The sequence below is a fragment of the Pecten maximus genome, chromosome 10, assembly GCF_902652985.1.
Source record: "Pecten maximus chromosome 10, xPecMax1.1, whole genome shotgun sequence".
In the NCBI taxonomy this organism is placed as follows: Eukaryota; Metazoa; Mollusca; class Bivalvia; order Pectinida; family Pectinidae; genus Pecten; species Pecten maximus.
In genome coordinates this window covers 475,751-494,523 of record NC_047024.1, presented here as the reverse complement: position 1 = coordinate 494,523, position 18,773 = coordinate 475,751, and the positions used below count along the sequence as shown (strand labels likewise).

At 38.6% G+C, this 18,773-nt stretch overlaps 1 protein-coding gene across 1 annotated transcript in view; it reads left to right on the top strand.

The window, feature by feature from the left end:
* LOC117335850 (MAM and LDL-receptor class A domain-containing protein 1-like) overlaps positions 1–18,773 on the top strand; it is a 59,652-nt gene that overhangs the window by 40,078 nt on the left and 801 nt on the right. Inside the window, exons 37-47 of the mRNA XM_033896095.1 lie at positions 1,167–1,429; positions 2,806–3,037; positions 3,741–3,863; positions 5,046–5,173; positions 7,768–7,903; positions 10,421–10,573; positions 12,579–12,737; positions 12,935–13,056; positions 15,359–15,449; positions 16,031–16,287; positions 18,410–18,690. Coding sequence (XP_033751986.1) covers positions 1,167–1,429; positions 2,806–3,037; positions 3,741–3,863; positions 5,046–5,173; positions 7,768–7,903; positions 10,421–10,573; positions 12,579–12,737; positions 12,935–13,056; positions 15,359–15,449; positions 16,031–16,287; positions 18,410–18,690 — 1,945 coding nt within the window. The remainder of the gene's footprint in view (positions 1–1,166; positions 1,430–2,805; positions 3,038–3,740; positions 3,864–5,045; positions 5,174–7,767; positions 7,904–10,420; positions 10,574–12,578; positions 12,738–12,934; positions 13,057–15,358; positions 15,450–16,030; positions 16,288–18,409; positions 18,691–18,773) is intronic.

Here is an 18,773-nt window from a genome sequence, read left to right as displayed (position 1 = left end):
TGTACAGTTATACTACTGTCACTCACCTGTACTGTTATACTACTGTCACTCACCTGTACTGTTATACTACTGTCACTCACCTGTACAGTTAATGTTGTGGAATATGCTACTGTCACTCACATGTGTAAACGTATGCTGAGCATTGGTGATGTTGTAATTATGAAGATAAGTACTGAATTTTATATTTACATTTATTTATGCTATTTACACTGGCAAATAATATATTAAAGGCATACTCTCCAATATTCACAATAGGTCCTCCCATACCGCAGTTTATACTATACATGAGACACATCCAGCCTTCTTACTAGAGAATAGCGTCTATATGCAGGCAATATGCATCTCAATGACATGTACCCTCTCACCATACACATGATATCCCCAAAACCATAAATGTCTCTTCATGAAAACTGACGACGTACAATACCTATAAATATTATAACGACAATAACTTTACACTTCTACCCTATTATAACTTAGATATGTGATATACTCTAGCAATAACTTAGGTATACATGATATATTATACACTTTTACAAAACAGTAAGTGATATAAGATATACACCTGTAGCTCACTAACATACACACTATCACATTTTTACATCCCTATTGTAATGCATGCGCATCAGACAACTTAATAATAAACATGTTTAAGGGGATATAATAATCTATTTATTGTAAAAAATATAGCAAACAACACGATTGCACTCACTGCCTACCGTATACACATATAACACATAATTATGCCTTGAAACAGTCACAGAATCAGCAAACTTACACTCAAGATACATACACATCTACTGGAACTTAAACAATCACTTACTGTGAGCTGTACGTGTTTTACGCTTACACGATAAGTTAACATTCCCTAGAAATGCATCGTCGTCTCTACCATAGGCTAAGCCATGGTATATATTTACCTCTCCTGTCCACCCAGTCCGTGCGCACGCTCAAGTAATTCCCGTGCTTTGACTCACCCATGAAATTTAAATACACTTACCTGTTCACAGGTTCAATACTTGTATACTTACCATTATAAAACCGGCCTATATGTCGACATGTGACAATAGGTACACTGACGATGTTGTGGAATATACTTCTTTCACTCACCTTTACTATCTTACTGCTGATATTATGGGATAAACATTTTTGTTAATGTTTTGTAGGTTACTACATCTATACGGAAGCTTCGTCACCACTGGTGATGGGTAATAAGGCTCGTCTTATCAGCCCTAACTTCACACCCCTTGGATCATTTGAGTGTCTTCACTTCTGGTACCATATGTATGGACAAAATGTGGGCACTTTAAATGTGTATCTCCAGCCAAGTAGCGGTGCTGCAAAATCTACCATCTTCTCCAGGACTGGAAACCAAGTCAATTTATGGCTTTATGCCACAGTCCAGTTGACTCAGACCATCGACTATCAGGTACTGAAAATTAAAATATTTCATACACAGTCAGACCATCGACTATCAGGTACTGAAAATTAAAATATTTCATACACAGTACAGTTATGCCAGAAAAACTTTATAGTTGTCTACTTCATTGTTAACGAGTGAGTGAAATGTTTGATTAGTTCTATAAAATAACTGTGAGGTTTGTGTCGTCTTTTAAATTGTTTTCATATTGCAATCACCTACGAGATGTGAAAGTATAGAATTTCTTGTTCTATTTTCCCGATTACAAATTGTTTAGTGTCTCTGTACATCAATCTGTATGAAGAAATCTTGATCAGTATGTATTTCATGCAGATGTTTCTATTCATGGAAGCTAAATTAAACATAAAAAAGATATGTAGATAATATTTCCCCAATTAGCAAAAATTATACCACTGTAATTTTCCAATGGAAAAGGTACAGGCCCCTGTAAAACAAGAGAATGGAAATCATTGATCCTCAAAAACAATAACAAGTGAAATTCATACTTGCATTTGTTTTTTTTGTAAATCCAAACATTTCAGTCATGATTTATCACTAAAATAAGAGTTAATATCAGTATTGTTTTGTTGATATCGTATTGTATGGTGTTGTTCTGGACGGCATCCATCTCTAAATGTGAGACATGTCATTGTAGTACATACGTCGTTCAAAGAAGATGTGCACACAATGTTTTTGAAGTACGCTGATAATGTTGTGAACATTTTAGGGAGAATATTGTCTATAAATCTTTATACTAATATTCCCCTGCATTGATTTTTGCATTTATCAATTCATTGAAAATACTGTTGGAGAGAGAAGTTTAAGGTGCTGAAGTTGATTTACAGATGAGGACAACTGTTTCTCTACAAGAAATATAGTGCGCATAACAACCTATATTATTATTGACACTTCCTAAAAGAAGGTTGGTGATTGATCGACCAACAAGAGGCGTCCATGCAATCAGATCATTCGTATTTGAGTGTTCCGGCCAAGTGATTATAACATTATGACTGATCATGTTTCCTTGTCTGGTAGATATTGACTGCTATTAACGACATCATTGGCACTATTAAGGCTGAAAAAAAGATCTTTGTCGTCATTTGACAAATGTATTCAGCCGACTCTCAAAAACGTTTAAGAACATCTGAGTTTATGTTGGTAGTTAACTCCTGTATAACGTATGCAGACATACGGCGTACAGTGTGTCTGTCAAAAGCATCATGCAAAATAACATTGTACAGATGGAACATATAGTATACATACATACCTTTTTATGCTGACAATATAATTATAAAATAATTTGTACAGGAATTACAATCCTTTTTACATGGATAATGCTAGATCATTCAGCTGGATATAAAGTCTGTCCTTTGTCTGTTTTCCAGATCATTCTTGAAGGAGTTCGTGGTAATGGTTACCAGGGTGACATTGCTATTGATGACATCAGGATTACTGCTGGGAAGTGCAAGCCTGTGGGTACCTGTGATTTTGAACTGGATACGTGTGGATATGGAAACACACGTACAGGCGATCAGTTTGACTGGCTGAGGTCAGCAGGCGGAACTCTCTCTCGTAACACCGGACCTTCTGTAGATCATACCACAAACTCTGACCAAGGTAAATCACATTCTGAGACAGTAGACTGATGTAGGCATGTTATCCTTTTGTGTTATGTATTTGTTGAACTGGATTGAAAATCTATGATAACCATGCTTTGTAAAGCTCAGCTGTTACGTTGTTTTTTTTGTCTGTCCTTTTGCATGGTCTTCATTTGGTCATGTCTACTTTGTATGCATACTTCACTAAACACAAATGTTTTGCTCGTCTCAACTATTATAAAAGTATGACCCTTGCTATTCATTCATCTCATATGCATTAATTTACTGACATTTTGAAGATAGTGTGATTTCACTGTTTGGCCAAATATGACACGATAAGATACCAAACATTTTTATAGGCATTTACATGTACACACTTCCAAAAGAATCCAAGCTATTTTCTTTTCTTTCACTTACATGTATGAATATATTACCTGAATGATTACACTCCAGGATTAGGTTTAAACTCACTTAATTGACATGAGGATGATCAATCCACAAGTATTAATTTGTTTCTGGATAAAATTTTAATGTTGGATAACAATTGAAAACTTGTATTTATCCAGACATTTCATGATTGAAAAAGAAGTGTAGTGTTAATGGTGTCAATACTTCTTATTTGGTCAATTATATTTCATCTATTTTTATGCATGCTGAATTGGTAAATGAACAGTCCAGGGTGGACAGTCAGTGAGTGGAAGACATATTGGTTGTGGTTTCAGGTTTCTACATGTTGGTGAGGGCTAATGGACGTCAAGCCGGGGACCGAGCATGGCTGTACAGCCAGTACTTCCCTGCCAGTCCCGCATCCTGTCTCAGTTTCTGGTACCATATGTATGGTAAAGGTAAGGATATATTACAAGTACTTCCCCACCAGTCCTACATCCTGTCTCAGTTTCTGATACCATATGTATGGTAAAGGTAAGGATATAGTACAAGTACTTCCCCACCGGTCCTACACCCTGTCTCAGTTTCTGATACCATATGTATGGTAAAGGTAAGGATATATTACAAGTACTTCCCCACCGGTCCTACATCCTGTCTCAGTTTCTGATACCATATGTATGGTAAAGGTAAGGATATATTACAAGTACTTCCCCACCAGTCCTACATCCTGTCTCAGTTTCTGATACCATATGTATGGTAAAGGTAAGGATATATTACAAGTACTTCCCCACCAGTCCTACATCCTGTCTCAGTTTCTGGTACCATATGTATGGTAAAGGTAAGGATATATTACAAGTACTTCCCCACCGGTCCTACATCCTGTCTCAGTTTCTGGTACCATATGTATGGTAAAGGTAAGGATATATCACAAGTACTTCCCCACCAGTCCTACATCCTGTCTCAGTTTCTGGTACCATATGTATGGTAAAGGTAAGGATATATTACAAGTACTTCCCACCAGTCCTACACCCTGTCTCAGTTTCTGGTACCATATGTATGGTAAAGGTAAGGATATATTACAAGTACTTCCCCACCAGTCCTACATCCTGTCTCAGTTTCTGGTACCATATGTATGGTAAAGGTAAGGATATATTACAAGTACTTCCCCACCAGTCCCGCATCCTGTCTCAGTTTCTGGTACCATATGTATGGTAAAGGTAAGGATATATTACAAGTACTTCCCCACAAGTCCCGCATCCTGTCTCAGTTTCTGGTACCATATGTATGGTAAAGGTAAGGATATATTACAAGTACTTCCCCACCGGTCCTACACCCTGTCTCAGTTTCTGGTACCATATGTATGGTAAAGGTAAGGATATATTACAAGTACTTCCCCACCAGTCCTACATCCTGTCTCAGTTTCTGGTATATATGGTATATGAATTAAATAACTTGATATTATGGTTCAATAATAAATATATGTATGTTAGATTCAGTCTTTATAAAGTATATATTTATGTAAGGAATATATAGTCATAGACGGTTTTTATTGCAAAATTCTATTTATATTATTATGTTTTGACAAAAAAATGAAGATTCCACATACAATGTAAGAAATTACCAAATATTTAATTAATCAGATATTGGCATCCTTCGTGTATACCAACCCACATCCACTGGAACCTTGCTAGTCTGGAATGCCACCCACAACCAGGGCAATGTTTGGCGACAGGCAAAAGTAGATCTCAACAGCTCTGTTAGCTATCAGGCAAGTAACATTTGATCCTCAACAGCACTGTTAGTTATCATACAAGTTTCCTTTTATCCTATAACAACACAGTTAGCTATCAGACAAGTTTCCTTTTATCCTATAACAGCTCAGTTAGCTATCAGACAAATTCCTTTGATCCTATAACAGCACAGTTAGTTATCAGACAAGTAACATTTGATCCTCAACAGCACAGTTAGCTATCATACAAGTTTCCTTTTATCCTATAACAACACAGTTAGCTATCAGACAAGTTTCCTTTTATCCTATAACAACACAGTTAGCTATCAGACAAGTTTCCTTTTATCCTATAACAGCTCAGTTAGCTATCAGACAAATTCCTTTGATCCTATAACAGCACAGTTAGTTATCAGACAAGTAACATTTGATCCTCAACAGCACAGTTAGCTATCATACAAGTTTCCTTTTATCCTATAACAACACAGTTAGCTATCAGACAAGTTTCCTTTTATCCTATAACAACACAGTTAGCTTTCAGGCAAGTTCCCTTTTATCCTATAACAACACATTTTGCTATCAGACAAATTCCTTTTATCCTATAACAACACAGTTAGCTATCAGACAAGTTTCCTTTTAATCCTAAAACAGCACAGTTTGCTATCATACAAGTTTCCTTTTATCCTATAACAACACAGTTAGCTATCAAACAAGTTTCCTTTTATCCTAAAACAGCACAGTTAGCTATCAGACAAGTTTCCTTTTATCCTATAACAACACAGTTAGCTATCAGACAAGTTTCCTTTTATCCCCAACAACACAGTTTGCTATCAGGCAAGTTCCCTTTTATCCTATAACAGCACAGTTAGCTATCAGACAAGTTTCCTTTTATCCTATAACAGCACAGTTAGCTATCAGGCAAGTTCCCTTTAATCCTATAACAACACAGTTAGCTATCAGACAAATTCCTTTTATCCTATAACAACACAGTTAGCTATCAGACAAGTTTCCTTTTATCCTATAACAACACAGTTAGCTATCAGACAAATTCCTTTTATCCTATAACAACAACACAGTTAGCTATCAGACAAATTCCTTTTATCCTATAACAACACAGTTAGCTATCAGACAAGTTTCCTTTTATCCTATAACAACACAGTTAGCTATCAGACAAATTCCTTTTATCCTATAACAACACAGTTAGCTATCAGACAAGTTTCCTTTTATCCTATAACAGCACAGTTAGCTATCAGAAAAGTTTCCTTTTATCCTATAACAGCTCAGTTAGCTATCAGACAAGTTTCCTTTTATCCTATAACAACACAGTTAGCTATCAGACAAGTTTCCTTTTATCCTATAACAACACAGTTAGCTATCAGACAAGTTTCCTTTTATCCTATAACAACACAGTTAGCTATCAGACAAGTTTCCTTTTATCCTAAAACAGCTCAGTTAGCTATCAGACAAGTTTCCTTTTATCCTATAACAACACAGTTAGCTATCAGACAAGTTTCCTTTTATCCTATAACAACACAGTTAGCTATCAGGCAAGTTTCCTTTTATCCTATAACAGCACAGTTAGCTATCATACAAGTTTCCTTTTATCCTATAACAACACAGTTAGCTATCAGACAAGTTTCCTTTTATCCTATAACAACACAGTTAGCTATCAGGCAAGTTTCCTTTTATCCTATAACAGCACAGTTAGCTATCATACAAGTTTCCTTTTATCCTATAACAACACAGTTAGCTATCAGACAAGTAACATTTGATCCTCAACAGCACAGTTAGTTATCAGACAAGTAACATTTGATCCTCAACAGCACAGTTAGTTATCAGACAAATTCCTTTTATCCTATAACAACAACACAGTTAGCTTTCAGACAAGTTTCCTTTTATCCTATAACAACACAGTTAGCTATCATACAAGTTTCCTTTTATCCTATAACAACACAGTTAGCTATCAGACAAGTAACATTTGATCCTCAACAGCACAGTTAGTTATCAGACAAGTAACATTTGATCCTCAACAGCACAGTTAGTTATCAGACAAATTCCTTTTATCCTATAACAACAACACAGTTAGCTTTCAGACAAGTTTCCTTTTATCCTATAACAACACAGTTAGCTATCAGACAAGTAACATTTGATCCTCAACAGCACAGTTAGCTTTCAGACAAGTTTCCTTTTATCCTATAACAACAGAGTTAGCTATCATACAAGTTTCCTTTTATCCTAAAACAGCACAGTTAGCTATCAGACAAGTAACATTTTATCCCCAACAACACAATTAGCTGCCAAGCAAGTTATGATTCTTCAGCACATCTTCAGCACATTAATATAGTAAAACAAATATGCTACGTATACTTGTTGGCTTTGACATAACTCCATTAACCAACTGATAATGCTTTACACCTTTAAAACATCCAGTGGTCAACTAAGATGTCATATATCAGTCACCTAAATACTGATTATTATACAAACACAGATTTCAAACAAGGAGCAAATCTTCATTGAACATTGTTAAAAACAGAATGGATATAATCACTGGATCTATATTTTGTAGGAGCTATTAAGATTTAATGGATAGTCTGATGTTACGTCGTTTTGAACATAACATGTATTTATTTTTACAGGTGACATTTGATGGTGAAGTTGGGACAGGTTACCAAGGTGACATGGCTCTCGATGACATTGTGCTAAATCAAGGAAGATGCAGTGATCAGACTACAACAGTCCCTACCACTGCCGTCATTAGCACTGTCACATATCGTAAGCATACATTACTTAAAGTACCACAGTCACATTTTGTAAGCATACATTACTTTAAAGTACCACAGTCACATATCATAAGTATAAATTACTTAATTTAAAAGTACCACACTTTCACATATCTCTCCTCACTTACCACACTATCAAACACCACACTGTCAAATATTACACTGTCACATACCACACTGACCCATACCACACTGTCATACCACACTGTCACAGACCACACTGTCACACACCACACTGTCACATACCACACTGTCACACACCACACTGTCACATACCACACTGTCACACACCACACTGTCACATACCACACTGTCACATACCACACTGTCACACACCATACTGTCACACACCACACTGTCACACACCACACTGTCACATACCACACTGTCACATACCACACTGTCACACACCACACTGTCACATACCACACTGTCACATACCACACTGTCACACCGCACTGTCACACACCACACTGTCACACACCACACTCTCATACCACACTGTCACATACCACACTGTCACACACCGCACTGTCACATACCACACTGTCACACACCGCACTGTCACATACCACACTGTCACACACCGCACTGTCACACACCGCACTGTCACACACCGCACTGTCACACGCCACACTGTCACATACCACACTGTCACACACCGCACTGTCACATACCACACTGTCACACACTGCACTGTCACACGCCACACTGTCACATACCACACTGTCACACACCGCACTGTCATACACCACACTGTCACATACCACACTGTCACATACCACACTGTCACACACCACACTGTCACATACCACACTGTCACATACCACACTGTCACACACCGCACTGTCACATACCACACTGTCACACACCGCACTGTCACACGCCACACTGTCACATACCACACTGGCACACACCGCACTGTCACACACCACACTGTCACATACCACACTGTCACATACCACACTGTCACACACCACACTGTCACATACCACACTGTCACACACCGCACTGTCACATACCACACTGTCACACACCGCACTGTCACACACCACACTGTCACACACCGCACTGTCACACGCCACACTGTCACATACCACACTGTCACACACCGCACTGTCACATACCACACTGTCACACACCGCACTGTCACACGCTACACTGTCACATACCACACTGTCACACACCACACTGTCGCATACCACACACCACACTGTCACATACCACACTGTCACATACCACACTGTCACACACCACACTGTCACATACCACACTGTCACATACCACACTGTCACATACCACACTGTCACACACCGCACTGTCACACCGCACTGTCACACCGCACTGTCACATACTGTCACATACCACACTGTCACATACCACACTGTCACACACCGCACTGTCACACACCACACTGTCACACACCACACTGTCACACACCACACTGTCGCATACCACACACCACACTGTCAGATACCACACTGTCACATACCACACTGTCACACACCGCACTGTCACATACCACACTGTCACATACCACACTGTCACACACCACACTGTCAGATACCACACTGTCACATACCACACTGTCAGATACCACACTGTCACACACCACACTGTCAGATACCACACTGTCACACACCACACTGTCACATACCACACTGTCACATACCACACTGTCACATACCACACTGTCACATACCTTTAAATTGCCAGCACACAGACTGCCATATACTGTACACACATGTAGTGATACCTTTAAGTAGCCAGCACACAGACTGCCATATAGTCACACACATGTAGTGATACCTTTAAGTAGCCAGCACACAGACTACCATATAGTCACACACATGTAGTGATACCTTTAAGTAGCCAGCACACAGACTACCATATAGTCACACACATGTAGTGATACCTTTAAGTAGCCAGCACAAAGACTGCCATATAGTCACACACATGTAGTGATACCTTTAAGTAGCCAGCACACAGACTGCCATATAGTCACACACATGTAGTGATACCTTTAAGTAGCCAGCACAAAGACTGCCATATAGTCACACACATGTAGTGATACCTTTAAGTAGCCAGCACACAGACTACCATATAATCACACACATGTAGTGATACCTTTAAGTAGCCAGCACACAGACTGCCATATACTGTACACACATGTAGTGTTACCTTTAAGTAGCCAGCACACAGACTGCCATATAGTCACACACATAAGTACGTTGCACAAGAATTTGTGATCAGATCAAACATTTTGTGCAGTTTTACAATTGGTTGATGAATATCCAAATTGAAAATTAAATGGATGATTTGTGTATGGAGTGATATGGACACCACCAATGTGTCATTACTGATCCTGTGATATAAAAGACCTATATGGTAGTTTAACAATTATCAATATACAACTTTGTTAAATTAAACATTGTTTTTGTCTCCATCTATTCTGTTTACTGAAGCCCATTTTTATACTAATTGAATTCCTTAATCCAATTTATTTTAGCCCCAACTGCATACGATTGTAACTTTGACCAGAATGATCTCTGTACATGGACCCAGGATCATTCCGACATATTTGACTGGACACTCCACCGGGGCCATACATCATCATTTGGTACCGGTCCTTCTGCTGATCATACCACAGGAAGTGCCAATGGTAAGATTTTGTCATATATTACACTCCACTGGAAATGTCAGTGGTAAGTTTGTGTCATAATTACCACAGGAAGTGTCAGTGGTAAGTTTGTGTCATATACCACTGGAAGTGTCAGTGGTAAGTTTGTGTCATATACCACAGGAAATGTCAGTGGTAAGTTTGTGTCATATACCACAGGAAATGTCAGTGGTAAGTGTGTGTCATGTACCACTGGAATTGTCAGTGGTAAGTGTGTGTCATGTACCACTGGAAGTGTCAGTGGTAAGTTTGTGTCATAATTACCACAGGAAGTGTTAGTGGTAAGTTTGTGTCATATACCACAGGAAGTGTCAGTGGTAAGTTTGTGTCATGTACCACTGGAAGTGTCAGTGGTAAGTTTGTGTCATATACCACAGGAAATGTCAGTGGTAAGTGTGTGTCATGTACCACTGGAAGTTTCAGTGGTAAGTTTGTGTCATATACCACTGGAAGTGTCAGTGGTAAGTGTGTGTCATGTACCACTGGAAGTGTCAGTGGTAAGTTTGTGTCATACCACTGGAAGTGTCAGTGGTAAGTTTGTGTTATGTACCACTGGAAGTGTCAGTGGTAAGTTTGTGTCATATACCACAGGAAGTGTCAGTGGTAAGTTTGTGTCATATACCACAGGAAGTGTCAGTGTTAAGTTTGTGTCATGTACCACAGGAAGTGTCAGTGGTAAGTTTGTGTCATGTACCACTGGAAGTGTCAGTGGTAAGTGTGTGTCATATACCACAGGAAGTGTCAGTGTTAAGTTTGTGTCATGTACCACAGGAAGTGTCAGTGGTAAGTGTGTGTCATGTACCACTGGAAGTGTCAGTGTTAAGTTTGTGTCATGTACCACAGGAAGTGTCAGTGGTAAGTGTGTGTCATATACCACAGGAAGTGTCAGTGGTAAGTTTGTGTCATATACCACAGGAAGTGTCAGTGGTAAGTTTGTGTCATATACCACAGGAAGTGTCAGTGTTAAGTTTGTGTCATGTACCACAGGAAGTGTCAGTGGTAAGTGTGTGTCATATACCACTGGAAGTGTCAGTGGTAAGTGTGTGTCATATACCACTGGAAGTGTCAGTGGTAAGTTTGTGTCATAATTACCACAGGAAGTGTCAGTGGTAAGTTTGTGTCATAATTACCACAGGAAGTGTCAGTGGTAAGTTTGTGTCATATACCACTGGAAGTGTCAGTTTTAAGTGTGTGTCATATACCACTGGAAGTGTCAGTGGTAAGTGTGTGTCATGTACCACTGGAAGTGTCAGTGGTAAGTTTGTGTTATATACCACTGGAAGTATCAGTGGTAAGTGTGTGTCATGTACCACTGGAAGTGTCAGTGGTAAGTTTGTGTCATGTACCACTGGAAGTGTCAGTGGTAAGTTTGTGTCATATACCACTGGAAGTGTCAGTGGTAAGTTTGTGTCATATACCACAGGAAGTGTCAGTGGTAAGTTTGTGTCATTTACCACTGGAAGTGTCAGTGTTTAGTTTGTGTTATATACCACAGGAAGTGTCAGTGGTAAGTTTGTGTCATATACCACTGGAAGTGTCAGTGGTAAGTTTGTGTCATATACCACTGGAAGTGTCAGTGGTAAGTTTGTGTCATATACCACAGGAAGTGTCAGTGGTAAGTTTGTGTCATTTACCACAGGAAGTGTCAGTGTTAAGTTTTTGTTATATACCACTGGAAGTGTCAGTGGTAAGTTTGTGTCATATACCACTGGAAGTGTCAGTGGTAAGTTTGTGTCATATACCACTGGAAGTGTCAGTGGTAAGTTTGTGTCATATACCACAGGAAGTGTCAGTGGTAAGTTTGTGTTATTACTTACCACAGGAAAAACATAGAAAATTGAACTTTGTATCAAATTAGTTTTATTTGAAAATTTGATTAATTTATTGTTGTTTATTGTAGACCTTGCACACCCTGTAAGTATTTGTAATTTGAGTAATAATTATATCTTGATTGATATGTTGTTTACAAAAATGTTTCTTTAAACAGGATATTATGCTTACATCGAGTCATCAGGTCGTCATACTAATGACACTGCACGTTTGATAAGCCAGAGTCTAGTGCTGATGACAAGTGGGAAGTGCTTCAAGTTCTGGTACCATATGTTTGGAGCTGATGTATACAAACTCAATGTATATGCTAAACAAGGTAAGTTTTGTGCTCTTAGAATATTCTGATAGTTGAAATAAAAACATTTAACAATATAAAGTATTATACAATACTATTTTTTCAAAAATCATTCTAATGAATCCACAAGTTTAAATAAGGTACAATTTTTAACCATGTTGTTAAATTCTTGACTGTTAAACTGTTTAATCTCTGGTTTGATGTCTGGTTGTGAAAAGGTGGAAACATGGGTAATCCAGCATGGACAAAGATTGGCTATCAGGGTAACTACTGGAAGTTTGCATCCGTGTACCTAACACCGGAAACACTGGCTAGTCCATCACAACAATCACGTGTACAGGTAAACTATTATACTTGTAATTACTGGAAGTTTGCATCCGTGTACCTAACCCCAGAAACACTGGCTAGTCCATCACAACAATCACGTGTACAGGTAAACTATTATACAAGTAATTACTGGAAGTTTGCATCAGTGTACCTAACACCGGAAACACTGGCTAGTCCATCACAACAATCACGTGTACAGGTAAACTATTATACAAGTAATTACTGGAAGTTTCCATCCGTGTACCTAACACCAGAAACACTGGCTAGTCCATCACAACAATCACGTGTACAGGTAAACTATTATACAAGTAATTACTGGAAGTTTGCATCAGTGTACCTAACACCGGAAACACTGGCTAGTCCATCACAACAATCATGTGTACAGGTAAACTATTATACAAGTAATTACTGGAAGTTTGCATCCCTGTACCTAACACCGGAAACACTGGCTAGTCCATCACAACAATCACGTGTACAGGTAAACTATTATACATGTAATTACTGGAAGTTTCTATCCGTGTACCTAACACCAGAAACACTGGCTAGTCCATCACAACAATCACGTGTACAGGTAAACTATTATACAAGTAATTACTGGAAGTTTGCATCCGTGTACCTAACACCGGAAACACTGGCTAGTCCATCACAACAATCACGTGTACAGGTAAACTATTATACAAGTAATTACTGGAAGTTTGCATCCCTGTACCTAACACCAGAAACACTGGCTAGTCCATCACAACAATCACGTGTACAGGTAAACTATTATACAAGTAATTACTGGAAGTTTCCATCCGTGTACCTAACACCGGAAACACTGGCTAGTCCATCACAACAATCACGTGTACAGGTAAACTATTATACAAGTAATTACTGGAAGTTTGCATCCGTGTACCTAACACCAGAAACACTGGCTAGTCCATCACAACAGTCACGTGTACAGGTAAACTATTATACAAGTAATTACTGGAAGTTTCCATCCGTGTACCTAACACCAGAAACACTGGCTAGTCCATCACAACAATCACGTGTACAGGTAAACTATTATACAAGTAATTACTGGAAGTTTGCATCCGTGTACCTAACACCAGAAACACTGACTAGTCCATCACAACAATCACGTGTACAGGTAAACTATTATTCAAGTAATTACTGGAAGTTTGCATCCGTGTACCTAACACCAGAAACACTGGCTAGTCCATCACAACAATCACGTGTACAGGTAAACTATTATACAAGTAATTACTGGAAGTTTGCATCCGTGTACCCAACACCAGAAACACTGGCTAGTCCATCACAACAATCACGTGTACAGGTAAACTATTATACAAGTAATTACTGGAAGTTTGCATCCGTGTACCTAACACCGGAAACACTGGCTAGTCCATCACAACAATCACGTGTACAGGTAAACTATTATACAAGTAATTACTGGAAGTTTGCATCCGTGTACCTAACCCCAGAAACACTGGCTAGTCCATCACAACAATCACGTGTACAGGTAAACTATTATACAAGTAATTACTGGAAGTTTCCATCCGTGTACCTAACACCAGAAACACTGGCTAGTCCATCACAACAATCACGTGTACAGGTAAACTATTATACAAGTAATTATTGGAAGTTTCCATCCGTGTACCTAACACCAGAAACACTGGCTAGTCCATCACAACAATCACGTGTACAGGTAAACTATTATACAAGTAATTACTGGAAGTTTGCATCCGTGTACCTAACCCCAGAAACACTGGCTAGTCCATCACAACAATCACGTGTACAGGTAGTCCATCACAACAATCACGTGTACAGGTAAACTGTCTTCAGTTGGAAGATACTGTAGACACTGTCTCAGTTAAGAGAATTTCTCATTCCATCAAGACAGACTTGTATACTTGAGTTGTATGTTTAGCTAAAACAATAATCATTGTTACAAAAACACAGTCAACAATAACACTTAAACCATTTGATAGAAAATATAATGTTTCAATGTTATCTTTAATATTTATTAAGGGATGTCATCGTTATCAAATTTCATAATTATGTAGGTTTCTAGTTGTGCATATTGTATTTCGGTCTGGATCAGAAAACAACAGGTGGTCATCTTGGATTCTGACAATTGAAGTTTGTTCTTAAATTTCATATGTAGGTTGCCTTTGATCCCTAGTTATGCATATTCCTGTACAGGATAGAAAGAGAGAGAGAGAGAGAGAGAGTTGTCAATTGTGTATTAGTCTTTAATAGATACCATGAGATATACTAGAAAGTTTAGTTTGATACCTTGTGTTCCTCTAATTGTTTATTGTTATCACTTTCAGGTTATCATTGAAGGAGTTGTAGGAAATGGTTACCAAGGTGACATTGCTATTGATGACATCTCTGTCAATGATGGCCCCTGTCCTCCTTCTAGTAAGATATGCACATTATATATCTTCTATTAAACTCCACTATAGCCACATGTCAGGGAGTATAATAAATATGTCAAAATTAAACTCCACTGGGACCAGTTTATTTATATCAAAATTGAATGTATTTTTCTATTTAATTATTTCATACTTTTAGGTGAATATTGAAGAAATAAGTAATATTGATTTCCGTCATCTAAAACAGATCATACCATCCTTATTATTGTGTGTTTATTAATAATAATCTCAAATTTTTGAATGTAAAATTTGAGGATCTTCTGAATATTGTTTTTGGTATTTCACTGACTTTATGGCATCACATTTCACTATTTCAGGTACATGTGATTTCCAGTCTTCTGACATATGTCAGTATTCTCAAGACACAACCGACACCTTTGATTGGGTGAGAACCTCAGGTGGGACATCCACTGTCAGAACAGGCCCACAGTCTGACCACACTTACGGAACTAGCGAAGGTCAATACTTTACTGATTTTTATTGTTTTTTTATTCATGTTTGCTTACAATCTCTTTAGATCTTACTTTTTTCTACATTGATACATAAATAAAATGGTTGTTTTAACAGGTTACTACATGTACATCGAGTCCTCTGCTCCCCGTGTGGCTGGAGACAAGGCTAGATTGCTGAGTCCATCTTATCCTGCCACAACTGGTCAGTGTTTGACCTGGTACTACCACATGTATGGCAGTGGCACTGGCTCCCTGGCTGTCCGGCTCTTCTCACAGGGTCAGCTGAAACCTGCCATATGGACAAGATCTCGTAACCAAGGAAACATGTGGAGAGTAGCCCAGGCCACAATCAATAGTGACTCACCATTCCAGGTAAAGGGTACCTCAGATAACTCTCAATACTAACTCACCATTCCAGGTAAAGGGTAGCTCAGATAACTCTCAATAATAACTCACCATTCCAGGTAAAGGGTAGCTCAGATAACTCTCAATACTGACTCACCATTCCAGGTAAAGGGTAGCTCAGATAACTCTCAATACTGACTCACCATTCCAGGTAAAGGGTAGCTCAGATAACTCTCAATAATAACTCACCATTCCAGGTAAAGGGTTGCTCAGATAACTTTCAATACTAACTCACCATTCCAGGTAAATGGTAGCTCAGATAGCTCTCAATACTGACTCACCATTCAAGGTAAAGGGTAGCTCAGATAACTCTCAATACTGACTCACCATTCCAGGTAAAGGGTAGCTCAGATAACTCTCAATACTGACTCACCATTCCAGGTAAAGGGTAGCTCAGATAACTCTCAATACTGACTCACCATTCCAGGTAAAGGGTAGCTCAGATAACTCAATACTGACTCACCATTCCAGGTAAAGGGTAGCTCAGATAACTCTCAATACTGACTCACCATTCCAGGTAAAGGGTAGCTCAGATAACTTTCAATACTGACTCACCATTCCAGGTAAAGGGTAGCTCAGATAACTTTCAATACTGACTCACCATTCCAGGTAAATGGTAGCTCAGATAGCTCTCAATACTGACTCACCATTCCAGGTAAAGGGTAGCTCAGATAACTTTCAATACTGACTCACCATTCCAGGTAAAGGGTAGCTCAGATAACTTTCAATGCTGACTCACCATTCCAGGTAAATGGTAGCTCAGATAACTCTCAATAATGACTCACCATTCAGGTTAAAGGGAAGCTCAGATAACTCTCAATACTAACTCACCATTCCAGGTAAAGGGTAGCTCAGATAACTTTCAATGCTGACTCACCATTCCAGGTAAATGGTAGCTCAGATAACTCTCAATAATGACTCACCATTCAGGTTAAAGGGTAGCTCAGATAACTCTCAATACTAACTCACCATTCCAGGTAAAGGGTAGCTCAGATAACTCTCAATACTGACTCACCATTCCAGGTAAATGGTAGCTCAGATAACTCTCAATACTGACTCACCATTCCAGGTAAATGGTAGCTCAGATAACTCTCAATACTGACTCACCACTCTAGATAAAGGGTAGCTCAGATAACTCTCAATAATAACTCACCACTCTAGGTAAATGGTAGCTCAGATAACTCTCAATAATAACTCACCACTCTAGGTTATGGGTTGTTCAGATAACACTCGCCAATGCAAAATTCATTTTTATGCCCCCATCCAATCAAAAAACATACATAGTTGTCACTTATCATGGTTCATTTTCACCTGTCACTTTGATTGTGGTACATTCTATACTTAGGGCATGTATGCCAATTTTAACAAACCATGTTTCTGAAGGAAAATGTCTTATATACCAAATCAAAGAATTCTATTAAAATGCTACAAATATTTGCAAAACCTGTTTTTGTGTCACCTTAGTATCGATTTCTGGTTTGTTGATATACATTGTAACCTGACGTGTGCGAAGAACATAACATGGACGACTTAAATCATTTTAAGGGTTTAATCAGAAGGCCTACAAATGTACAAACACGACATGATTAACATGAACGGCGACGATGAACATAACATGAATGTAAATAACTGAGACGATTACATGTACAATTGTAGGATACTCATAAAATTAACAGGTATAATGATCACAGTTTATAAGACTTACTAGGGACGGATGACTGGTGCATTGAAACATGTTGTATAGCCAAGTGCCGTGTCTGGAATGATATGGAAAATGTGCTGGTGCAGGGTATTGACCGGTGTTTAGCACGCGCACACACTCACCTGCTCACTATACAACGACCAATCAGGACGACTTCCACACATGCCTTGCATTCCAATGTGTGATGCAATATGAGGCGCGGGAACTTACCTGTTTGTCAGTCAACCCTGACCTTTCATATAACACAATAACGGATACCTTACATATATCAAACTGGCTACACAGTGCTAAGATATACAAGACATTATCATAGGTATTTACCCCTTAATTCATGTTCAGAAAGTAACTGAAAGTAATTAATGTTCTTTGTTTATTTTTTTATCTCAGACTATGTTTTTACTTATCCAGGTCGTGTTTGAGGCAATTACAAGACAACAAACTGGAGACATTGCCATTGATGATATTTCCATTAGGAATGGACCATGTGCTGGTCCTGCTGATTGTAACTTTGAATCCAATCTCTGTGCTTGGAGCAATGTTGAGGGATCTGGGGATGATTTTGATTGGCTTAGAAACAAAGGTGACACAACAAGCACCCAGACAGGACCATCTGTTGATCATACTCTTGGGACCAGAGAAGGTATTACAGAGCTGAATATCACACCTGGGTAACACCTTCTATCTACATTTATATATATATCATACAAAATATACTCTGGAGACCAGAGAAGGTATTACAGAGCTGTAGATC